At 27.6% G+C, this 27,663-nt stretch overlaps 1 protein-coding gene and 1 long non-coding RNA gene across 2 annotated transcripts; one reads left to right on the top strand and one right to left on the bottom strand.

Annotated features, from left to right (window-relative positions):
* Window positions 1-6,025: 6,025 nt before the first annotated feature.
* Window positions 6,026-7,086, bottom strand: LOC100500325 (uncharacterized). The gene is given in 2 exon segments (NM_001249451.2): window positions 6,026-6,462; window positions 6,847-7,086. Coding segments are annotated over 2 exon segments (459 nt in total). The 5' UTR covers window positions 7,034-7,086; the 3' UTR covers window positions 6,026-6,190.
* Window positions 7,087-11,185: 4,099 nt separating this feature from the next.
* LOC102666154 (uncharacterized) lies at window positions 11,186-16,077 on the top strand. Its single transcript, XR_001389521.2, has 4 exons — window positions 11,186-12,688; window positions 13,369-15,206; window positions 15,384-15,451; window positions 15,824-16,077. It is a non-coding gene; the product is annotated as an uncharacterized lncRNA (long non-coding RNA).
* The last annotated feature ends 11,586 nt before the right edge of the window (window positions 16,078-27,663 follow it).

The raw sequence follows: 27,663 nt of genomic DNA, 5'->3' as shown, positions 1-27,663 counted from the left end.
AAATTTGTTTTTTTCGACGACTTTTTCAACCCTTTGCTAGGAGGTCAACAAATAATGGCATATGCTTTATCCCCCTGCACATCCTTAGCCCTAGTATGCACCTCTACGAAAGTTGGCAAATTGTTGAAACCCTACTGCATGCTTTCACTTGTCAAATAAACTTTCCCATATTTGTCTCTTCAACTTCTTTTCCCTCTTCAAGCACCCTTTTTTCATTAAATGCCTTGTCTTATAGGGTTTCAACAATATGTAATCTTTGAATTAATCAAGTTCCTTAATGATTAACTCAAAGATTACATAGACATTACTTTCCATAATCGGTTAATATAAAGGAGATAATAAGTTTTTTTTTTAATAAAAATCACTAATATAAACTATGGAAACTCTTAAGTGGGGAATCCATGCAAATATAATTAAGTAATAATAAGATTAGGGACAATTACCTAAACATAAAAATGATGTAACATTTTTTCTTAACTGAATTTTTGTTCCACATTTTTTTAGTTACATGAGATTTTTAACAATCGCATACCAATGATGATTGATTCAAGTGGTCGGGGCTTGAACTCCTTAAGTATTTGATCAAGGGTTTAAACCCTAGGGCGTATGCAAAACATCATTGATGAGAGTGGACAATCATGTGGAAAAAAATGTTGATGGTTGGCCGAGATATTCTTTTACAATCACACACATACATTTTAAAAAAGTATAGATTCAAAAAAGGAGTGTTATGAATATTTATCAGTAAGTGTTCCAATTTCTCCTGCTATTTTTTTTTACCCCTTATCGCTTATAATTATTTATGATTTATATTCATGACCATTAATTAAATCATATGCAAATGAGTTGCAACTTTGTATCTCTCTCTATATATGATTATCTCCAATTCATATAGTTTTATATTAATTTCATTTTTTAATTTCTTTTCTAGATCATATAGTACTTCTTAAAGACATAGCCTAAATTATGTATGTTACATTTTTGTTTAAGAAAATTATCTAAAACATTTGCTTACCAGTGAAATTGTTTGGTGACATTTTTTTTCTGAATTATTTGGCGACATCGTGATGTATCGTTTAATTTATAATAATTTTTTTGGTAAACGCTTTATAAACAAATAATTTGTGTTTATATCTCTATACCGTAGGCAACTTAAATTTATCATCTAATTGATTTTGCTAATTAAAGAATCACTGAACAAATATTTCAGTTTTTTTTTATGCGCAATCAAGTATTTTTTGCGCTGGATTGCAAACGCCTTGACTAAATTCAAATTTCCCGTATGATTCATTATAGGCAACTTGGCTACATTATTTTATTTGAAGGAGGCAACTTAGCTACTAAGAAATTATGAAAGATTTCTTATAATTAGATATAACAGCACGTAATTTGCAAAGTTGGAATTGAAAAGATCGCGTATCTCTTGATGTATGCGTATCCCTTTACCAGTTAAGTTTCAAACTAGTAATTTTATATTTTAGAATATATAAAAGTGAAATGAAATACTTTTGATATAAATAGCTATATGTTATACGGAATTCGCAATTAAATTTTAAAAAAGTAATAGAGGTTTTTTTTTTTTTTTTTTTACTGCAAAAAACAAAAGTAATAGATAATGTTACGTAGTTTTGAAATATCAGGGCTTCTACAAAAAAAAGTTTTGAAATATCAGCTAATCAGAGGAGATTTATATGCCATAAGGGGAATTCTAATAACGTAATTAATTTGTTCTTCATATTTTCTGGAATTCAAATACTGAATTGTATGAAACTGGTAACAGCAAAATTCTTAATCCAATGTTTTTGTTCCTATTTTAGTTTACCGTTTTGTTAATCAGTATGTATATGAAATACTTGTTAATCCTCTAAAAAAAATACTTGTTAAAGAATTAATAAATATTCATTTAGATTAAATAAATTAGGATAAAATATGTCCAAGATCCCTATAAAATTTAAAAATTATTAATTCTGTCTTTGTAAAAAATTTTATATTAATTTGATTCAGGTAAAGATAAAAACATAATTTTGCTGATCATTTAAGAGGTGTACTTACTCCCTCTTTCTTTCTTTCTTCTCGAGCACACCCACTAGACACTAAAACTTATTGTTTCATCTCCCCCTAATCTCATGAGAAAGTCTAAAAAAATTTCTTTTTTAATCAAATTACCTTTATTAATCACGACCAATTACGATTTAATGAAGTTATCATTAAGGACTAAAAAAGTATATATTTTATTTTACATGGATCAAATTAATATAAAAAATTTTATGAGTATAAAATTAATATTTTTTAAATTTTACAGGAACCCAAGCATATTTTACCCAATAAATTAAAAATCATGATAAAAATAATTCTTAATATTTTTTCCTAAAGAAAATTATACTTCTTAAAAAAAACCATCTTCAAAGTATATTATATGGTATTTTAAGAAAGAATATTGGTAAGAACAAATGACATATTTGATACTTTATTTTTTTTATTTAATTTGATCATTTATCTTTTCAAATTAGTTCAAAATGATTTTTATGTCCATCTAAATTTAACATTATTAATTAAATAAAAATATTAATGACTAAAAATTATTACAAAATGTAAGATATTTTTTCTTCTTTAGCTTACTCCTTCTCTTGATCCCGTTCTCCCCATTTTTCTTCTTCTCTGCCCACAAAGCTAGACGACAAAAGCAACAACAGGTCCGTAAATTCATAAATCAAATTCTCTTTTCTTCCGTTGTTTTTCCCACTTCTCTTCTCCAATTCCCTTCATAGATTCCCTCATCTTCCCAGATTCAAGCATCAACAACAATCAAATCCAAGAGTTTCCCTATAGAATAAAATTAGAAACCTGGTAAAGAACCACAATAGTTGGCTTTGAACAACCATAAAGAAATTTGATATCCGAAAGCTGGAGCTCCTCAAGCCTGAAAACAAATGCATCATAATTTTAATAAACTATATCAGAACCAGAAACAAAAAAGAGGAAAAAGAAAAACTTGGGAAGAAAATTACAAGAAATAAATTATAAATGTAGAACATTTTCAATTTTAAAAAATTCCCACAGTATGTGCTTTTCTTGTAAATTTCAAATAAGGTTTCTAGAAGAGTTATATTGTAACAATCAAGTGCATAATAATCTGATTTGATACTCCCTTATTTTATCCGTATCTTATGCTAATATTTATTCCGTAATCAGGGTGGTTAGGATCTCTCCTTATCAGCTCTCTGCCTTTATAAATCATGTAAATCCAAATCAATCAATAATACAAAATATCTTTTCCTTCTCCTAAAATTACACAGTACCAAAGCATCAGTCCTGATCCTGTATCTGCACACCATGTCTTGTGTTGGCACGAACAACAAAATGGAATGACAAACAAAAAATAAGCATATACTCGAAGTTAGGGTTGTTTCAACATATGAACCAAAATATCTTTGGGGTGAAGCAATCTTAGTTGGAACTTATTTGATCATTAACAAGTATAGCAAAGTTTTGAACTTCAAAACTCTTTTTGATGTTTTCACAAGGTTTTTTTTTTTTCAGATAACATACTCTCATTCACTTTACTTCTAAGAATATTTAGGTGTACTCTACTGTTTTTGTGCATACTCATGAACCAAATGAAAGTAAACTTGAACCTAAAGCAAATCCTAACCAAAAAATATACACATAATTTTCACCCATGTTTTATGAATGTTCTCTTAGGTAACATAACATTTAAAACTGAAAGCAAACAATCTGGCAAGCCACTATGAGATCAGCAAAGCATAAACAAAGCTAGGGTTGTTTTCCCAGCACAGCCATCATCCATAGTCACAGCAGAGATAACATGAAAAAAAGATGCAATGAAACTAAACTGTCCAGACACCCATTTACAGCCATGACTTAACTCCACCATGAAATCCACAGTTTTGCTTAATATTTATAAAATCAGACTGATCATCGAACCAATTAAGACATTGGTTTAATCGTGGTCGAACTGTTATTATTATTATTATTAATTGTTTGTAGAGGAAAAAGTTTAGATTTTAAAACCATTTCAATTAAACACGTAGATTAAAGCAACTAATAAAAGTATATTCATACTTCATTTTGTTATTTCAAACAAAGCTATATATAAGTTCACTATTGACCCAAATCCTTAATGCATGAGATGCAGAATCCACTTTTCAATATCATGTAAGGACATCGACAATATCCAACTTGACATAGTTACTAGCACTACATTTATGCATTCCTAACATAAAATCATTATGTATTCATATTCAATTAAAATTTGGTTACCATCAACCCACAAAATTATTCTAGTCTTAATCCTTAAGTTAAAGAATCTAAGTCCCTTAAATTAGTGTAACCAAGGTATTTACATTAAAAAGAAGAGTTTTAACCGATCATCTTTACACTATGTCTAGACATAAAAATGATTTATTACTTTTTTAATTTACAATCCAACAAAATTTCTCAATTAAAAACAAATAATTAGAATCACAAATTTGGTTGATCAAGCCAAAAACAAGTACCATAACAATTTTTAAATGAAATAGAAAACAATTAATGTAAAAATTACATGAAAATATGACCAATTATATTAAACTTAAATGAGGAGAAAATTTAGCTACTACCAATAGAGGAAAAAACTCTTGATGGAGAGATAATGGAGAACAAATTACTTCACCTCCAAAGCCGTCAAACACGCCTTTGCTCCTTCTCTCTTAATGTAAAGTGCTCTTTACTCTTTCCTATTCACAGCTCAATTTTTTCCTTTTTAAACCAAAGAAGACCTACCCTAATTAAAGCTAGTTATAAGCTAGGTAGAATTTAAAAAAGAAAAAGATTTTTTTTTAAAAAAAAAATCATTAATATTATACTCCACTTAATTTATTACTATGAATAAATGTATGTGGAATAAAGGGTACCGCGTTGAGAAAACAAATGTACAGCACGATCAAACAAATGTATGGACACTAATGACAGTGGTGGTTAATTGGAAATCTTTGCCATCATAATTAACGGTCTATAAGATTAATTTCGATGCCGCCATTTCGTAAATGTGTAAGCACTGGTCTGGGTTTTCAAAAATGTTTCACGACCATATGATTCGGATTTGGACTGTAATTTCAAAGTTTTTCAACTCTTCACAATCACAATTGGGACCACATTGGCCTGATTTATTTGTAATTTGCCGCTATATTAACAAGTGCTACGAAATCGTAATGCGACCTCGACCAATATTTAAAACCTTGATTACTCGTGATTGATACTGGAACTCAGGGAAGCAGAAGCCTTTTCTTATCGTTAAGCAATAATTACTGCTGACAGAGGTGGTTTTCGAGTCTGATTTGGTGCAAATGTGGAAGAAGGGTGCTAACCAAGGGAGATAGTTATTACATTCTATGGTGGCTGAATGTAACATATTGTTCACCAAAAAATGTGGGAACCAACCTGCTCATACTTTAGCATTTTTAGTGTTTAATTATCACAATAATATTTTTGTTAACATCTTAAGAAGTTATCTTTATTAAAAATAATGATAAATCTTTGTCTAAGACCTTTATCTTATACAAAATGAAATTTTTTTTTCTTACACGATTTATTATTTACCCAAAGGCAAATAAATATTTAAATCTTAAACCATTTAATTAAAACACAGAAATTATTTACTATTGACACGAATGTCAATTATTGTTGGTAATTATTATAATAATTTCTGTATTGAAGATGTTACTGATTAGGTGGACCAAATAATTGCCAATGATGTAATTTTCTGCTCTAATAATATTCAGCTTTTAAATACATAAAATAATTATCTTTAACTTTTTTTTACTGAAAAAAAAACATTATATATGTGATGCAAAGTTAATTCCCAAACTCTAATTTTATTTTGAATAACTAATTTTTAAGGGATTTTACAAAGATTTTTCTTAAAAAGATTTAGAAGGATTTCTTTGTATTTTAATATATATATTTATGTGAAACATAAATATCCATTATATGCATCACATTGAGCACTATATATAACATAATTTAACACACTTCCAAATTTATTCCATGCAAAACGAACGATCTAGGTAAGCATCTTTCTCGATCGTCAAACATCACACCGATTATACTGATAACTAGACAAGCACTATATATTCTAAGGCCAAGCCAATTATTTCTTACTTATTAATTATTTTCTGCATAACTTTTGGAGCTATGGCTTGAGAAGATTGCCATCAATCTGTTTACTGCCACTGTGCAGGTATTCGATGTAGCCATACGGAGGATCAACATTCTCATCAATCTTCTCATATTCAACGGTCCATTTGATAATAACACCCCCATGATCGGTGTCAATAGCTTGAAAAATGAGCTTAAAGACTTTATACTTATGACCAATATCTCCTCCGAAGAGCTTGTAGGTGATTGTTTTGTTCGGTTCATCAACGGATTCAATACTCTCCAGACATGTTGTAATCTTACCATCTGTTGTTTCACATGCAATCAAGATCAATAAAACACAACTGTGTAAGTTAATTATACAAAAAAGTAAAATACATTGATAATTTTTTTCAATTTTATTAATTTTAGTTTTTATACTTCAAAGTCACTAAGAAATTAATCTTATCATAATGTCTTGCTATATTGTGGTTTTTATTATTCCATATATCAATAATCAATATTCTAATTTAACCAAAAGAAATTGTAGCTAGAAACTCAAAAGTAAACTTTTATAATATGAGAATTAAAACTAAAACAAAGAGAATTAATTATAAAATCTAAAAATATATTCAAAATTAGGATAAATAATAATAATCTACCGATTTGTGTTTGAGTATAAATATAGTTAATAGAAGTTTATATAATTACCTATTGTACAAGTCCAGTGTTTGATCGACTCGTTGTGATGCCAGTCATCACCATGATGCAGCTTGGTTTCATGCACTCTATCAGTAAGGTTTTGAACATGATGGAGCTGCGTTGCAAAGAGGTTGAACCACTTTGCAGCAGTTGCATGAACCCCAATTTCAGTACTAATTTTACCAACAAGCGACATGATCAAGAAAGAAACAATAAAAGGAACAAACAAGAGCAAGGATGAGAGGTGGTGAAGAATATTGCAACCATATCCGACTTATATACAGGGTCTTGTAAGCCAGGCAATTGTCTTAGGCCCCAATATTTAGGGTCCCAAAACATTTTTCACGTTTCAAAATGAATTGTTTATTATTAATTTAAAGATTTAGGTGATAGTTGACTTTTTTATGATATGATATACTAATGTTAGTAAGACTTTATATAATCTTAATATATGAATATAAGTGTTATCGTAAATTATTTAATTGTAGTCTTATATTATTTTCTACAAAAAAAAAAAAGTTAAGAGAATTATTTTGCATCTATTTTAGGAGAAACTAATAGGTGGTACAAGACTATAACTTATTCATGGTTAAAACCATCTCTAACATGTATTTAAGTTTTTCAATTTACAAGAAAAATTAATAAAATTTACGCATTTTTTATGTATGAGAATCAAATGAATTAAACTTTTAATTTGACTATTTGAATTCTGTATATTGAAAACTTTGGATAAAGTTATGAGTGTGAAGACTGAAAAAAAATACCAACGCTGATTTGTTTTTAAGAATAAAGTTATTGCTAGCTAGATAGAAGTGCATCCATGAAAACTCATACTTTACTAAAAGTATTGCACTATATAGAAAGCTTATTTTAAAAATAAAAATAAAATAAACCCATTGCTTTTAAAATTTATGAATAATATTTGTTATTGTCATTATTGTTGAAAAAGTTATAATGAATAAAATATTATCTAAGATTACTTATGTCAAATAATAGGGTGAATGGATTTTCTTTTTCATATATTAAGAATATATAAAATGTTTGAAGTACTTAATTATAAAACTTTGATACATAATTTTGACAAGGAAAATAAAATAAAAGTTAAAATAAATCATTTTAAATTAAAAGGCTTCAATAATTTTTTTTCCTATAAAATAGGATTAGTCTTTTAAAGATAAAGCTTTTTATTTTAATTTTAGTCTTTAAAAAAAAATTGTTTTAGTTTTGATTGTTAAATAAAACGGTTTATTGATGATGTATGTAATAATAGCTTTAATAGACAGTTAATTTTCAAAGTTATTAAGGTGTCTGATAGGATAATTATTTGTAATTATTTTTTATAAATTATATTTTTAAATTTTTTCTATTTAAAATAGTTGATGATCAATTTTATATATATATATATATATATATATATATATATATATATATATATATATATATTGTTTGAGACTTCATGACAACGTAACAATTTTTTTTATCAATTAAAAAAGATATTATATAACATAAGTATGGCTGCACATTATTATAGCATTAATAGAACCACAATAATGAACAACTACCCATTAGCAAGCACAGTAACTACATCCCACGAAATCACCTATTAAAATAAAACGTATCCTGTCATGTCGTTCAACCTGCCATGTCTTTAATTAACATTTATATTCCCTTATCTTCTCACCCAAATTTACAAATTATACCCCCATGATTTGACCATGCAGTCTCCCATAACCTGCATTCACTTATCATACGGCAAATAACCAAATACTTATTCATCCAAAGAACTAAGATAATAAGTTTGTATCATCGATCGCTTAATATTGTTACTTAATAATATATATATATATATATATATATATATATATATATATATATATATATATATATATATATATATATATATATATAATATTGTTAGTTAATAGAACTTCATGATTAAATTCAAATTAAATGTTTGTGCATGATATTTGTTTTGATTATTAAAATTTGCTGAATAGCTTAATTTAATATTGATCATTAATTGATTCAAGGAAGCACCAACATTTCAAAATAGCAACTGTATTGTGTCACATTTGTCCCAGCTACCTCTTGAACACAAATTCATTTTATCATTTATCTTTTTTACTTTGTCTTTTAAACAAATGCATCAGCTAGCTATGAGTGTGAAGACTTCAAATCTAATCACCTCTTTATTTCTTCTTTCAATTTAAGAAAGAGACTTGGGCAATTCTAAGCTCTGTGGCACTTTGCGCCCAAAACTTTCCCACCAACCCCACCTCAAATTCCTATATCTATCTATGCTCTTCATTTCTCTAGTTACTCGGAACAAAAATATATAAGTTCTTTTTCCTTCATATATAATAATCAAATATGCTCTTAGTTTTCCCCCATTTCTTTGGTGAGTGCAAGGAGTACTATAGGAATAACATAAATGGCAAGATTCCTGTGGAACTTAGTGAATTGAAGAACCTTATTTGTATGCATTTGTATGGTAAGGAGTACTATAGGAATAACATAAATGGCAAGATTCCTGTGGAACTTAGTGAATTGAAGAACCTTATTTGTATGCATTTGTATGACAACTTATTTGAAGAAAAAATCCCGAAGTCTTTTGGCAAGTGCAGGGTGATAATTATTTTTCAAACCTTATTTTGTTAACAATTATTTAAACTTTTCTTTATGATTTTTGTTCATAATTGTGGATTTTGTTAATAAAGTCTATAAAATGATTTTGAAAACTTAAAAACATAGTTTTTATGTTTTTCACTACTAAAAAAATAAGTTTTAATATCGTTCTATTAATATCGATTATTTAAAAATCGATATCGTTAAGCACTTACAACATCAATTTTCAAATAATCGATGTTAACACTACAATTTAGTGTGATTTTAACATCGATTATTTGAAAACCGATGTTGTAAGTGCTTAACGACATCAATTTTCAGATAACCGATGTTAACAGTTGCGATTTTAACATCGATTATTTAAAAATCGATGTCGTCTAAGCACTTACAACATCGATTTTAAAATAACCGATGTTAATATAAACATTTTTATAATTATTTATATATTTTTTAAAAAATCATATATTGAGTTATTAATTATATTTTAATTAAAAAAATATAATAATTAATAAACAATAACAAATTCAAAAGGTAAGCATTTAAAAATTAAACTAAAATTTTAAAATAAATTCTATAATTTTAATTTTATTATTTCATGATTATCATTTAAATATAACGCACATTTATATTAATTATTGCATATTAGTTCATTTGAAAATTAAAAAAAAAACTATTTTTAATAGTAGAGTTAAACTTTTATAGAATTTTTATAAAATATTGGTAAAAACGATTATATCGTTAAACAATTAAAATTTATTATTAATATATTTTATTTAATTATTATAAAAATAAAAAATTTATCATACAAAAATATTTATACAAGCAATGTATATATTATTTATTATCAAAATGTCCAATAAATATTTAAAAAGTATATTTTATAAGATATTTGTTACCATTCAATAAATAAATATTAAATCATCATTATATTTTAAAATTTCTACAAACTTATACCTACGGCTACTTTTATTTATGGATATAATTAACTGTAGATTAAATATAAATAATTTATTATTTTAAAAAATTATATTTTTTATTGATGTAAATATGTTTTGATTTTAATTTTAATATGCATTAATAATTATTAAGATTATTTACTAAATTTTTTATTTTATAGAAAAATATAAAATTTGTAACTTAGTTATAATATTTTATTTCAATGAAAAACAAATAAATTTTCCATAAAAACATTTTTAAAAACATATGCTAACTAACCCCGTAGCCTCCTTTTTTATCTTATATTTTATTTATTATATGAAAATGAAAAAAAAGAATAAGTTATACTATGATAAATCCCTAATGAGACAAAATCATTCTAATCCTGCGGTGGGTGATGTTGTTCAGACTTTGGATTAATTAGGGAAATAAATAATTTTTTTAAAAAATGATCATAAACGATATTTTTTTTAAATTACAAAAATAGATAAGTTATACTTTGTATATAATTTCATAATAAAGAAATCATATATCTAAATACGATTTTGCTTTTTATTTGCTTAAAACATTTTTCTTCTTCTGAAAATTGAAATAGTATGTTAAATTATGGTTTTAATTTTTTTTTCTTTTTTCTAATGAAATATATATTAAAATATGATTTTTAAATAACTATAAAAACATTAAAATTATATTTTAACATTAGATTTTAACTTTTAATAATAAAAAAATTAAAAAAGAGATGAACCGTATATACGTATATAACTTTAGTGTCATAAAGATAAATTGCTTGAGAGGGCTTAAAATTTAATTGCAGAATCGGAGGTCAAGCCAACCACTCAAAAACCCACCTGTGTGTTGTCACCGTTGCTTCAGTTATCGTGTCCATCGTCACCGCCGCTTCAGCTGCCATGTTGATTGTTGTCATCGCAGTTTGAGCTGAGAGCATTGTTTCGCCTACTCCCTTGCACTGCTGCTTCTTTCTCCTTCTTCTTCGCGTGTTTGGTCTCCTCGTGTCTTTGCGTCTTTCACAAAACCAGGTTTGAATCTCCCTTTCTTATGGTCATGTTTAACAGTATGCATTATCGTGTTTTTGTTTAGGGGTTTGAGATTGGGAGGGCTAGGGTTTTTGTTTTATTCGTGTTTAGGGGTTTAACAACATCATCGTTTCATTGAGATTGGGAGGGTTTGGGTTTGTGACATTCCTGAATTGGATCTGCAGAGTAGAGGCCACCCAAAAGCTTCTGTTGTCCACTTTCAAGTTTCATCTATAGTTGTGTTTTTGTAACTATTAGTTTTAGGAAGATAGCTTATCCTTATTCCTTTGTGTGTTCTTTCTTTTTTCCTTATTATGATCTTATTTAATAGAAATTACAAGTGTAATGATAGTTTCTACCAACTTTTGAACTTCATTGAAACAATTTGAACATACTCAAATCCAAAGCCATCTCTGCTTGCCATTGTTTGATGGATCAGTGAGATAAATTAATGCTATGCTTGTGTGAATTAATGCTTTTGAAATTAATGCTATGCTTGTGTGAATTCTTCAAATCTATGGATTCATTTTGGAGCAAGCTAAAGTCAAAGGCTGCTAGGAACAGACAGCAATGATTTTTTATGCTTGATCAATGATTCATTTTGGAGCAAGTTATGACATTGATTAATGATTTTTTAACTCTTATTTTTTATACTTGATCTATCTTCCCCTTAAAGATTAATCAGACTAATCTGAAATGAAGTTATTGTTGATCATGTTAATAATTCAAATATTTTTTGTTTTTTTTTTTTTGGTATTGGGGGAGAGATTAAGGAACTGGTTAAGGATTATTGTAGCAGAAAAGTTTTGTTATTATAGCATTTCTTGAGGGATTTGTTTTCTTAATCTATAAGCAGACATTTCTTGAGGAATCATTTTTTTTTCTTTTTGAGTTAAATTAAGGATCAAACTCATATTCAATATTGAATGCACTTTGTAGCCAGAGAATCTTCTTCTGGACTCAAATGCTATTCTGAAAGTTACAGATTTTGGATTAAGTACGTATGCACAACAAGTAAGATTATATATACACACACACACATATCTGCCATACAATTAGCTTATGCATGTGCATGTTATGAATTTCTTCTGATTTGTCCATGAGAAACTATAAGTATTGAAACTTGAAAGCATCCCCTATTAGCTTCTACGACCTCCCATCCTCGAATACGTGGTCGCTCTGCAAGGGCAGCAGCGCCGCGCGAGCTCAGAGGACTGGAGGAGCTCTTGGAGGCGCCGCGCGTCATCCCCTATTAGGTACATTTTTTTCTCCCTAAAAAAAGTACACATTTTCTTTTGTTGAGTACATTCAAGTACATATAAACACACATGACACAACCCCACCCTCGGTATATAACAATCAAAATCTGCTATGGCATAACAATAGGACCAGAAAAATATGTGAAAACAAGTGGCTCAAATGATTAGGAGCAAGCATATTCTCCCAATTAAAGTCACCCATTGCATTATTCAGCATATATATTCTCCCAGTTACAAGTAAGAACAGTGAAAAAATTTCACAACTTAAAGTAAATAAATTCATATATATATATATATATATATATATATATATATATATATATATATATATATATATATATATAAGGCAACTGAAGAAGCACATGTATAGAGGGGGGAATATAAGGCAAAACCATACTAGTTATGATATATATCTTGTTTGGCAACCATGCGCCATGTAAGCATAAAGTATATAGTTATAGCTTTGAATCATTTATGTCTTTGTTGAGTTCCTTTGAAGTCTAAATTTGCCTTGTTTACTCATCTATTAAGAGAATATCAGTATAAGAGGCTACCAGCAGCATTCTGATTCTCTTTCTTTTTGAATGCCATGTAAATGTGAAGGGAATTCCTTTCTTCTTGATTCATAGAATAAGAGAAATCCTTCAATTCTTGATTCATCGTTACGCTGTTTTCAGGATTTTGTTACTTGAGGAAGCCCTGCATAAGTGTCATACTTAAGTTGCTGAGACTATTTATTAAGTGAGTTTTGTATATTTAGTAGTATGCTAATTGTTAGAACGACTTTCTGATATTACTTGCTTTCTGATTGGTTCCTTATTCAATGTTCTTATGTGATACATGAGATACTAGTAGCATAATTTAAATAAAATCATGTTGTTAGTATAATTTGTTTTAAATTATGTGATAATAATAATAATAAATGTATGTTGAAAAAGTGTGTCAAATAATATATTACTATTTCCTTTCAAAAACATTAGTAAATGACACCAAATTCCAGGTCTTAGACATATGAGTAAAGACTATGAAGATATATAGTTATAATAATGGGGTCCTTGGGTAATTCTTTGTGACTTTAATGCTATTCTTTATGATTATGAAAAGAAAAGTGGATCTAAAAATGTAACTCATAGGGAAACTCAAGCTTTTCGTGGGCAGTAAAAATAAGTAACTTGATCTTGTACAAATCTTCATTGTTTTGAGCTTGATAATGTCAGGTAAGTACGTTATTCTTAATATTACTCTCTTTGATGTTAAATCTACTAGGAGATTGATTAAGAACGAGTTTCATATGAAGAGTTTTATGGATTTCATCTTAGTAGCATTTTGATTTGTTAATTCATTTTTCTCTCCAAAAATTGTTTTTGAAAAACCAAAATCAATTTAGTTTTAGCATAGTGAATTGACACTAGCTACAACAAATTTTCTTCTAAAAACTAAAACTCCACATATTTGTCACAACGAATTAACAGCTCATTACAGCCAATGAGTATAGAAATTTGTTGATTTCTTTATATTGCACATAGTTTTTGTCTATATGATAAGTCTTTATATTTATTATTTCTTTTCTACAAATTAGATTAAGTTCATTTGCATCTGAAGCATAACACACTAATAAAAATCCCAAGTCTTTTTTTTTTTTTTTTTAATGTTGTGTGAGGCAAATCCAACTTCCATTTATTTCTTTTTTGTTGTTGATTTGTCCGCTAATTTGAAACCTTAACTAATTGTGCAGTGATTTTTCTAATAATGACTAGTAGATGGCAACTTTGAATCCTTCCCCTTTGTACTAAGTTTTTCTCATGAAATATCACTACAATACTATCTTATTAAAAAAAACTTAATATGCATATTTTTATTTTAAAACTGATTTTAAATTTAGATAATTATTTTTTAATTTCATTCAATATATTTATACATAAATGATTTTCATATTTCACTACGGTTTAGTGAACTTTTATCATGTTCAAATATATTTATCTAACAACTTTTGGATTACTACAGTTTTTTAAACAAGTTTTGAAAACAACGAATCTGATTGCATAGGAAGTTCAAAGCTATGAAACATCGACACTGACACGGATACACGATACGGATACGGACATGTGGACACCTGTCATACACATCAAACTCAACCCTGACACGGGCGTCGGTGTCGTGTCGGACACCGGACACGGCAAGGGGCTGGGGCGTCCGTGCTTCATAGGTTCAAAGACCTTCTTGCCTATAAATGAATTCTTCAAAGGCAGTTCTCTTGTCCTGAGGTTTCATGTTCTCACATTTAAGGGTTAAGTGATTTGAGGATTCTGAGAACATGTCTAGGCTGGTTAAATATGATTCAATTGGAGATATTTTCTATTTTTTTTTTCCTTTTTTTTTCTTCCTTTGGAACATTGATCTCATGATTAACGATGTGGGTATTGCTTGATTAAAAAAAATGTGTAGATGGGATTTGTTTCGAAAATCTTCCTGAGATTATTCAAGAAAAACTCCACCTTTCCCATTTGTCACCCAGGTAAGTGGTTTCCTTCGCATTTTTTATTTTATTTTTATTGTTTTGAAATTCCCTTTAAAATATAGATATATGTGAGTATATGTCATTTTATATTTTTTTTAATCAGAATACTTTGTTTGTATGTTTTTCTAGATAACTGGTCAAAACTTCTGGCTTATTTTATGTTATTATTTTCAGGATGAATTTTCTAAGCAATTGTAGATTCAATTGTGATTCTCATGAGAAAAAATTATCAAGATTTAATTGTAAGTTCTTATGAATATTTTTTCTCATTTTTTTATTTTATATTTTTTCAATTGATGCTCAACAACGATATAAACATTTTAAAAATATTTGAGTGAGTTTTGTCCATCTCACCTTCTCTTTTTTTATTAATTTTGTTTTTTCTTATTAGATTTTTCTGTCTTCATAACTTTACATCTAGGTCGTTTTAAATTTTTACTATAAAACGTGAGTCTATAAATTGAATGCGGTTGAAAGAGTATGGTTGACATCGGTATGAAGAGATGAAAAAGAATAAATTAGACTTATTCATTTCTTTTTACTTACTTATTTTTTATTATTTTTCTTTGATTTACATTATAGACTAATGTTTTTCTTTAAATGTTGGCTTTTAGAATGTTGATGAGAAAAACTGAAACAAAATTTGCAAGGATTTGAGCTATATGGAAACGAGAGGCTCAGCCAAATATAGGATAAAGGAAGAAATCTTTTTATTAGAGGTAGTAAAAGGTTGACAATTGTGTATCCCTCAGTTAGGTTATACTAAGTATCATTTTCTAAGAGATAAGTTATCACACCAGAGAGTAGAAAGTTGATGTATATATATATATATATATATATATATATATATATATATATATTATAAAATTGAATTCATAATTAAATTGTTAGATTAAATGTTTCGAATGGACTACACGAATTCAAGTATAGAACTTTTCATTATGCTTTACCAAATGTTGATCTTTTCATTATGCATACTAAATATTGATGTTATTATTAACAAATAATTACAGTTATTGTTGCTATTATAAAAAAATTTCTTATGAAATATATTATTGTTATTATCAATAATTAATAATTACAATATTTAATTTTGATGGAGAGAAAAACTGGATAAATATGAATTTTTTTTTTTTTTAAATTTGTGATCCCTTTTAATCTTTAGATTTTCTTATTTAATGTTTATATTATGATCCCTTTGCATCCAAACAATCCTCTTGGCTAAAATAACATGCATAAAGGCATATAAATGAAACTCAAATAAAAATGTTGAATAACATGCGTAAGGCTTAAATTTCACGATTAAATTAAATTTCTATAATTTATGTTATAATATTGTTAAAATAAATATATTTGTTCCTTATTTAGTATCATCCGACTTATAAACTAATTTATAAAACATAAAACATGTGCATAAATATTCATGTAACACGGTTAAACATGTGATTTTTAACAATATTTTACGAAGTGAAAATGTTCTTAAAAGTTTTTAAAAACATTTAAAAAATATCGTTAAATATGAATAAATATTACTATTATCTTTTTATAATATTTTATTAGACATTATACATAACTCTGTCTTCTTTGAAGAGATTCTTATTATTTGCTGAGATAATTTACATATGATATGATAACAATCATATATATATATATATATATATATATATACTCGTTTAAAAAGTAGAATTAGTGAGTTTAGAAGGAAGAACGTTATCATAAATTAAGTTGGAAAAAATGGATCAAATTAATTCTAATTAAAAATTTTATATAACTTACAAATTTGAAATAAAAACATTCCAATATGTTAAGCATGAGAATCCTATGTGTTGCATCATTTTTCATTTTATTAAGCTTTAATACTCAATTTGATCCTTTAAATATTTTAAAGTGTTTAATTAGGTTTCAATATTTTTAAAAAAATTCAATCAAATTTTACAATTTTTAAAAATAATTAATCCAGTCCTTTCCGTCCAATAGAATCCGACAACGTTGAGTTACCGACAGTTCAAATTCATGAACAACGACTGTTTTCAACAACCACAATATTTATTATTATTATTTTAAAATTAAAAAATAAAACAAAATAAAATTTATAAAATTAAATTTTAATCTTGAGTGTATTTATTATTATTTTAAAAAACAATGTAAAGAATGCATCCCTCCTCCACTGGGAATCCAAAGCCCCCATCGCCGCCACCAGCATCAAACTGTTTTCCTCGCAACACCCAAGTTACTTCTAGAACCTCTGTGTTTCGCAAATACACCCTACCCTAAACCACTTGCACATATTCTTCTCCCTTTCCCAAATCCATCTCAGAGAGAAAGAAAGAGAGTCTTTATCATCAATCATCACCCCCTTCCTTCCATTCCCCAACACACTTCTCAAGAACCCTAATTGAACGTTTTAATAAAACTAAAAGATGAAATTAAGAATTAAGTCTTCTATTAAAACCAAAAATAATTTTCTAATATAAAGGATATTTATTCAAGAGAAAATATGTTAGAATGAATAAGTATCGATCCTTTTAAATTTATTCAACTTAAAATATTTAACTAAAAAATAGAACATATTGTGATTCGAGTAAAAAATTAAGAACTAATAATTTTGTAAAAATATATATTAAATAATTAACATCATAAAGAAAAAAAAACATCATTGAACTTTGAAAAGGTTTACGATTGTTTGAAATGTAAAAAATAAAAATAAAAATCTGTAGTATTGCATAAAATAAATTGATCGAGTTACATTTTACATCACATATGCATAGTACTTGTGGTAGGTTGTATGCATCTTTCCATTTTTTTTAGCTTGATTTCATTATCATTTTCATTGATTTTCTATTTTACGACTTATTACTGTATTTGTTGCACGTGTTTTTGTTTTAGGTTTAAGTATTAACCAATTTTCTTCAATAACGAAAGAGAGGGATGAATTGAGTTCTTCTTAAAATTGTTCTGCGTCCAATCTCTAATCTCAAAGAAATTAGTTATGTTCAAATATATGCTTTTATATATTTGATATAGTGAGTAAGATAGTTTATTTTCTTAAACCTTAACCGCCCCGCATACTTTCCATATAGCTAGATGTAACAACACTAATTATAAAATAAGATATCTGAATAGAATAAAATATCTGAATAGAATAAAATAATTGATCGAACTCACGGTTTACATGGTTTAATAAGATATTGTCCCGTGTGTCTCGTGTTCGTGTATGATATAAATTATATAATGTCTGAATAGAATATAGTTATTGATGGAACTCACGCTATACGTGGTTTAATAAGTTATTCTGCCGGGTTTTCTGTCATTAAGAATGATAATATAAATTAAGATTATATTTATACTAAAAATATTTTTAACTTTGTAATTATGGTACTATTATTCGTTTGTCTTATAGCAAGTGTATAAAATATTTAAGAACCAAGTAAATATAAAAGTAATTTTTGTAACTTTTTAAAAAATATTAATAACGTATAGTTAAACTTAGCATAAGGTGGGCCAAAGAATAGAAATATGTGAGAATAAATACAAAAAATTAAAATCTTGTTTGGTGCGAATTCACCATTAATAAAACAGAACACACATTTTCATTTTTTTTCCTAGGTTAAACTCATGGTTTCCTTCAACCCATTAAAAAAAAGATTAATCTCCTAATCTAAGTAAATTTTATATATAATAAAAATCCAACATAAATTTTTTCGTTAAATAAATTATTCACAATTACGTAAACATATATTACAAGTAGATGCTGACTATTCATAAGTAGATATTTTTTATGTATTAAAATAAGTAGATCAATGTGTAAAAGTAACCCACCAAACACATATTTTCATTCCAAAATTTCCCATATATAAGAAGCCTGTATTCCATCGGCGGTAACAAGATTAGCACTTCCACGATGTAATGAAAAGCTAGTGACAAAAGCAATGCATTAGATAATAAATAAATAAAAAGTAAAGGGTCCCAACTTAAAAGGCCTAAAGTTGCCAAGGGTCCATTTATTAATATTAGCTTTCTACATTTTCTATCACTAATTCATTATTTTAACACTCATTCCTCCTTAATTTTGTTAGTTATGGATTTGGTAAAATTAACTAAAAAGTAGTTAATAGTTAGAAAAGTTAACTTATTATAATTTAAGTGTTCATTAAAATTATTTTTTGAAGTAGCTGAAAAGTGTAAAATGATAAAAAATAATAAAATCATGATTTATTTAAAAAAGATAATCAGAAAATTTGAAAAATATATTGATGACAAAAATAGAAAAAAAAAACACAAAAAGTTAAAAGTTACAAGCTATCATTTAAAAAAATATTAATTCAGATAATATTTCAGAAAATACTAGAAGCTAGTAAAAAAAAATTATTTACCGAATAATGAAATAAATTTTTCAACTAGTAAAAAATCTAAAAGATAACCAAATGTCTTGTCAAATATATTCATGCTCTCAATTTTTTAACACATTTGGTGCAGATTTTTTATAAATAAAAAATATTTTTCATAAGTAGTTATGAATTTTTTTTTATTTATCAAAATTTTCAATCAGGATAGCTCACAATTGTGATTAGGAATCACAATGGGTAGATACTATAATATAGATCCTCATACCCGAGTTTGAAAAAAATACATGTACTCACCCCAATGCCTATGTAGGTAACAAAATCTTCGTTTTCCATACCCATTGGGTGCTTATATATACCTATAATCTCATTAACTACCTACACTTTATTTATGTTTAAAGTCAAATAAAAGTATTAATTAAAAATTACTACAATTAAATTAAAAATTCATTCTTAAATAATCTAAACATAACACCGAATCATACAAACTTAATCTTAAATCATTCAAACATGATTCATAACCAAAAATTTGAAATATTATCACTCTAAACTATCAATGTTCTAATTCTCAAACTTGATTAAGTCTAACAATAAACTTAAAGAGATGTTAAAAGATATTATTTCACTGATAATTAGGGATTATTCTCATTATTATGCGTTATTATGTTTTCCTATAATTGTACTTACATTCATCTCTATCTCTATCTTATATACAAAGAAGGCCCTGACTGCCTGTTGTATCTCCTGCCAACACCTGTCCAATAAAAAAATAATAAACCCTTCAATCCTTCTTTTCCCACTTCAATTCACGTGTTCTTTCCCTTTTTGCTTTTCTTCTTTTCCTCTTCCCATTATTTTGCCTCCCTCCATGAGTCCTGCCCGGTTTTTTCATCTCTTCTTCTCCCATTCCCATTTCATTCTCATTCTCACTCCGTTCACCTTTTCCCATTCCCATTCTCTTCTGATCCCTTTCTCTCACTCCTCATTTTTTCTTCTTCCTCTATTCTTTTTTTACTCTCTCTTGAACTACAATGGTAGAAGACGTGTGTTTCCTCTACAATGTACTTCCTTTCTACTTCTTTATTGCTCCTTTTTATTGTCAAACCTGTATGTTTTTTTTTCATTTGTGTGCTAATCCCTTTCTCTCACTTCTCACTTCTTCTTCTTCTTCTCTTTTTCCCTCTTGAACTACAATGGTAGAAGACGTGTGTTTATTTATGCAGAGAAAGTGGAAGAACACATTAAAGTTGCAATTTTTATCTAAAAAAATCCAAGAGTACAGGTTCGTAAACACAAAAGGTTAATTTTTTTTGGGTGTTCTGCCTTTGTTTTGTTTTCTGGCTTCTTGCAATACAAAAGTTTATATTTTTTTGTGTTCCTGAGCCTTCTCCAACGTGCTCATTGCTTCCTATGCCCAACTTTTTGTGTTTTTCGTCCTTTTTTTGTTGTGTAATGGTTCAATATATTTTTTGGCATGTTGCATGCATAGAAGGTGGAAGAACATATTAAAGTTACAATTTTTATCTCAAAAACTCCATGAGTACAGGTTCGTAAACACAAAAGCTTAAATTTTTTGGGGTGTTCTGCCTTTATTTTGTTTTCTGACTTCTCGCAATACAAAAGTTTAAATTTTTTTGTGTTCCTGAGCTTTCTCCAACGTGCTCATTGCTTCATATGCTCAACTTTTTGTGTTTTCGTCCTTTTTGGTGGTGTAATGGTTCAATATATTTTTTGGCATGTTGTATGCGGAGAAGTTGGAAGAACACATTAAAGCTGTCATTTTTATCTCAAAAACTCCATGACTATAGGTTCGAAAACACAAAAGCTTAAATTTTTTTTGGTGTTCTGCCTTTATTTTGTTTTCTGACTTCTCGCAATACAAAAGTTTAAATTTTTTTTGTGTTCCTGAGCCTTCTCCAACGTGCTCATTGCTTCCTATGCCCAACTTTTTGTGTTTTCGTCATTTTTTGGTGGTGTAATGGTTCAATATATTTTTTGGCATGTTGTATGCAGAGAAGGTGAAAAAACACATTAAAGTTGCGATTTTTATCCCAAAAACTTCATGAGTGCAGGTTCGTAAACACAAAAGCTTAGATTTTTTTGGGTGTTCTACCTTTATTTTGTTTTCTACATGAGTACAAGTTCGTAACGACAGTGCTGAAGGTGTTGAAGAATAAATGTGTCATTTTTTTTTGCTTTTTTTTCCTAATTTCCTTTTTTGAAAAATTTATCTTCTGTCATTTTTGCTATAAGAGTTGTTGCTGATTTCTTTTTGTTTCTACTCTATTCTTTTTCGTTTATTTTTAAAAAAATAATGTTCTGCCATTTTTGCTACAAGAGTTGTTGTTGATTTTTTGCAACAATATGATTCACAGAGCAATGTTAAAGAATAAAGGTTCAATTTTTATCTATTTTTTTTCATGTTTTTTTTGTCTAAATTTTTTGTGGTTTGATTTTTGGGACAATGCTCAAGGTGTTGAAGAATAAAAGTGTTATTTTTCCCTTTTTTCCTAATTTCCTTTTTAAAAAAAATTATCTTTTGCCATTTTTGCTACAAGAGTTATGATTTTGTGATTTGATTTTTTAGACAGGCTAACGATAGTGCTGTAGGTGTTGAATAATAAAGGTGTCATTTTTTCCTTTTTTTCCTGATTTCCTTTTTTAAAAAAAGTATCTTCTGTCATTTTTGCTACAAGAGTTGTTGCTGATTTCTTTTTGTTTTTCTTCTATTCTTTTTTATTTTTTTTAAATATGATCTTTTACAATTTTTGCTAAAAGAGTTGTTGCTGATTTTTTGTAACAATATGATTCATAGGGCGGTGTTGATGAATAAAAGTTCCATTTTTATCTATTTTTTGCCCATTTCTTTTTGTCTAATTTTTTGTGGTATGATTTTGTGTTGTTTGGTTTTTGCGACAGGCTAAAGACGGTGTTGAATGTGTTGAAGAATAAATGTGTCATTTTTATATTCCCCCCCCCCCCTTTTTATTAAATTATCTTATGTCATTTTTGCTGCAAGAGTTATTGTTGATTTATTTTTGCTACTAAAGTGATAATGGCGATGCTAAAGACATTTTCACGGCAGAGTTGTTACATTTTTATGGTATCTGATTTTTGTGGTATTTTGTTAAATCATTGTCATCAAAGTTGATACTTTCCCTTCTGAATGCTAATATCTATTATATATTTCCTTTGTTTTGTCTAGATGTTGTGAGCAATTTACATAACTGCAGCTATGGGGTAAGGATATGTGGGTAACGTTACCCAGTGCTTTTTTTTGTTTAATTATTATTATTATTATTATTATTATTATCTAAATTTGTATTTTGATTTGATACTTTCCATCAAAAAATGTTTGAATGCCATAAATAAAATATATGGACCTCGAAGTAGATATCATAAAAATGTCTTCTTGAAGTCATTTTTATTGTACCCATGTGATCAAAGACATTTTCACGAAGTTGATATATTTTTATGATACCGAGTGCTTTTTTTTTTTTGTTATCAATTCATAAACAAAATTGAGTATATTTGGATTTTATCAGTTGTGATTTTCTTTATTAAAGTTCTGTTTTTCTTGTAGTTTTCATGATAGCCTTAGATTGTTTCTTATATCATTCAGTATTTCTGTTTTGACAGGATGGTGAAGCTCCTGCAACTGAGGAGGTGAACAAGAGTTACCATGTTCTGAGAAAAATAGAGTGATGATGACCCCATTTTGATTGATGGAGAAATTTTTATGTTACTTTATTTTGACAGTTTAAAGTTGTAATTTATTCATTATGGTTTCCAGACAATGCATTTTATTGTTTACAATTTACTGAAAAATGTAAATTGAAAACACATCTTTTATATTAGTTACACTGAATTATTTAATATTAGTAATTTTATTCATTTCACTTTCGTATGAAATTTTTTTTTCCATTAAAAGTATGATATGATCTTTTCGTTTTGATGATAACGACGTTACGAAAATTGATTCCAGTATTATAAACCCGATTTATGAAGGAGAGGTACATATAGTGAAGAGTATTTTATTTATCACATTTTGTTCTTTCTCTATTTTAATTTATAGCAATTTCAGGATTTTGGAAGTAAAAGGAGCTTGCAAATTGATGGTTTTCTGAAATGCATTGGTTGCAATTTTAAAGATTTTTTTCTCTACATTTTATGTTTAATGTCTTTATAAAATTGAAACTCATCATGCAAGATTTTAAAATTTCAAATTTTTAATTTGAATTATGATATCATTAAGGTTAATATATAATACTTTAACTTATATTATTAATTTATTTATTCAATTATTAACATGTAATAAATTAATATTTATTTAATTTATTCAATGTTGGTGCTAATAGTAATAGTAAACATATTATTTTGATTGAATTTTTATAATTATTTTAATTGTTATTGAATCAAATCATCGTGACATACAATTATTCAACATCTTAAAAATAATGAGTTTCATTACATTGATTATCATAAAATGATTGATTACTATATATAACAATTCATTAAATATTAATATACACGTAATTAATTGATGAATCATTGTATCATAATTTTGTCATTATTACATTTGATTTATTATATAATCAAATTCAATATAATGATATGTTACTATGAATACAAAAAAATTACTTGTATTTATTATTTATTATTTGGAATCAATCAAAATTAAAACATGCGATTATCACATGTTATTTTCCCTTTTAAAAATTATTTCGATTAATTACAAATTATCTGGAATCAATCAAATTGTTTGAGACAATCAAAATTGAATCACAATATATTTTTGAATCAATCAAATTCATATTTTAAAGTATATATATTTTATACAACTACAAATCAAACACAAAGTTAGAAAAATTTATAAAAACCATTAAAAGGTACTTAACAATCATTTTTAAATATTTTGTTCAGATATGAGAATAATCATAATCTTCAAATTAATTATCATATTCTGTTAGTATAGGAAAATACTCACAATTTAGCCGTTGAATTATTCCTAATATACTATCAATTTAAATATTACAAAATTAAAATTATTTGGAATTAATCAAAATTGAATCATTGTATATTTTGAATCAAACATATTCTTTGGATTAACTAATTACGATTTAATTAATTACATGATTAACATGAGGTTACCACATGTCATCTTCCCATTTGAATTAATTTTGTATATGTTAAATTAATTGAATCGCTATTTGGAAAGTCACTAGAAGCTGTTTTTTTTTTTGTTTTCAAACATATATACACGCTGACCACAATGATTCTATTTTAATACATAATAAAATGATATTGCATCGTTGTTATCTTTTTATTTTCCATATATACACACTGATCCCAATGGTTCAATTTTAATACATAATAAAATAATATTTCATTAATACTTTGTACTCTCAAAATATACACATTTTTTATATTAGTTATGAAGCACGATTTGAATTACTAATTTTTAAAAATCTTTTGGTAAGGTTATTAGCACGTTGAGTTCTAAAATAATAAAAGTTTATTTTATAAAACTGGCAATGAAACAAAACGTTAGAAATATTAAATAGGCCTTTTCATCGATATGTACTTAAGAATCAATTTGAAATATTCTCTTTTTTGGTCTATTTTTATAGTGTCCAGGCTAAAAATATGATTAATATCTTTATTTGTACTAAAAATGTTCTATTTTTAATATGTATCTTTACTTATTAATTATCATTTTTGCTACATACTTATTATTTATTTATTCATGTATTAGGTGTGTCTTTCCTGTGAACATTTGTTCAAGTGTATGAGAAAGTATTAGAAAGGTGATTTATAAATAATTAAAAAACATTTAAGGAATCTCAATGTTTTCTTCATGCAACAAGAATTGCTTTCTTTAATTTATGTTAGAGGGGATTCAATAAAAAAGGAGACAAAAAAAAAAAACATAGCCAACACTTTAAATGCACGAGCTACAGCCAACACTTATATTTATCTCATATCTTTTTCCTGCATCTTGGTGTTTCATGCCTTGGTGTTTTCATGTTTCATGACTTAGTGAGGTTTATATTATCCAATCATGTAATTGTTTGATTCACATATTTTAATTGTTCATCCTTTCTTTTATTCCTAACAATATCAAACAATGTTTATAATATTAACACGTTACCTTAAAATCAAACTTTATTACCTACATGTAGCTTGACATTAACTATTCCAACTTTCTAATACTCAACTTGGAATACCAAACCTTTTTCCTTTTTTAATTAAAAAAAAAACTTTGTCTTCTCTATGGAGAGCTTTGGTTTTTTTTCCACGGGAATTTTTTCCCTTATAAACAAGACCTTGACTGTCTGTTTAAGGTCATTGCGACACGTGGCAGACCTTTTTTCTTTTTTTATAAAAAAACTCTGTCTTCTTTATGTATAGCTTTGGTTTTTTTCCCACGGGAATTTTTTTCCCACAGACAGAAGGTCCCTGCTGTGTATCGACATGGTGCGTCGATAATTGTGCCACAATTAATGCACAACAGGTAGAAATGATTGGAATGAAAATAAAATAAGGAAATGCGCATATTTGGTGTGGTGATAACTGTGCCATAATTAATGCATGAAGAAATGACGGAAAATGAAAAAAAAATGGAAATAGGAAAGGAAGGGGAGAAGCTTTTTGCAGTGCAAGAAATGAAGGGAAATAAAAAAAATAGTTCAAATTGTATGACCATTCTTTTTTGTGTTGATACAGTTTCTTCCAGCAGCGGCTTCCAAATTTCTATATGGTTCCAAAAAATATATTACGCTTCATCGGGGACTAGGAAAACGCACCCAACGGCAGGTCACCATCCACGATGGTGTGCCATCAATTGTTGACCCATGGTTCCAGTATCTTGATAAAAAAAATTGATGGTCGAAGATGAAGTTGTCTTCTACTTCCGATTTTATGACCATGCATGGGAGCTTTTGATCAGAAAACAAATTGAATGGGAGGAGGAGGACATCCACCTTGAAGACTGACTTCTTTTCATCTGCATGGAATCGTGATAGCAAATTTACTGAAATTAAACTTGGATTGAAGCAACATTAACTACCTCCTCATATATTCATATACATTTGATTTTAAAAATACCAGTTTCGTGATTTAAAATTTGTTCTTAATAAGCATCTGAGTCTTTTGTTCACATAATATTTATACCACTAACAGTAAAGTTCTAGCTCGTGCATCAGCACGGGATGGAAATAGGAAAGTGCGAGAAATTAAGGGAAATAAAAAAATTGTTCAAATTGTATGACCATTCTTTTTGGTGTTGATACAATTTCTTCTAGCAACGGCTTCCAGATTTGTATGTGGTTCCAAAAAATATGTTACGCTTCAGCGGGGCCTAGGAAAATGCACCCAATGGCAGGTGCCCATCCACGATGGTGTGCCATCTATTGCTGACCCATGGTTCCAGTACCTTCATGAAAAAAAATTGATGGCCGGAGATGAGGTTGTCTTCTACTTCCGGTTTGATGACCATGCTGGGGAGCTTTTGATCAGGAAAGATATTGAATGGGACAAGGAGGACATCCACCTTGATGATTGACTTCTCTTCAATGAACAAATTTATTTTGTATTTTTAAACAAACAAACTTAAATACCTTACGGTATTGAACAATCTTTTCTTTTGTTATCATCCAACAATGTTAGTATTTTTATCCCTCTCACAATATCATTTTAAAACCCGCACTGCTTGCCACATTATTTACATGGAATCATGATAACAATGTTTGACATGCGTATCCAACAATATATTAACTACCTCCTTACATAAATCTACACAATATTTATACCACTTACAGCCCGAATGATATGCAATTTACTTTATTATGTTTTTTCTCATACATGTTTCCTATTATTTGCCCAATCGTTGCTACTTCGGGGATTTTAAACGAAAATTCATGGATCTGAACTTCCACTTCTTTGTCTTGCATTTATTTTTATTTTTTCATTGGGTGACCTTTGTGAACGTGTTAATTTTGTTTTTCTTTTTTCCTCGTTATCCATTCCTTAATGATGCACGAAAATATGATAATATTAATGTTTATCTTTACACATTCATTTTATTGATTGTTGTTTAACAATACAATTGA

Source organism: Glycine max, chromosome 8 (genome assembly GCF_000004515.6).
Source record: "Glycine max cultivar Williams 82 chromosome 8, Glycine_max_v4.0, whole genome shotgun sequence".
In the NCBI taxonomy this organism is placed as follows: Eukaryota; Viridiplantae; Streptophyta; class Magnoliopsida; order Fabales; family Fabaceae; genus Glycine; species Glycine max.
Note: the sequence above shows the minus strand (reverse complement) of the source record. Positions and strands in the feature narration are given on the sequence as shown.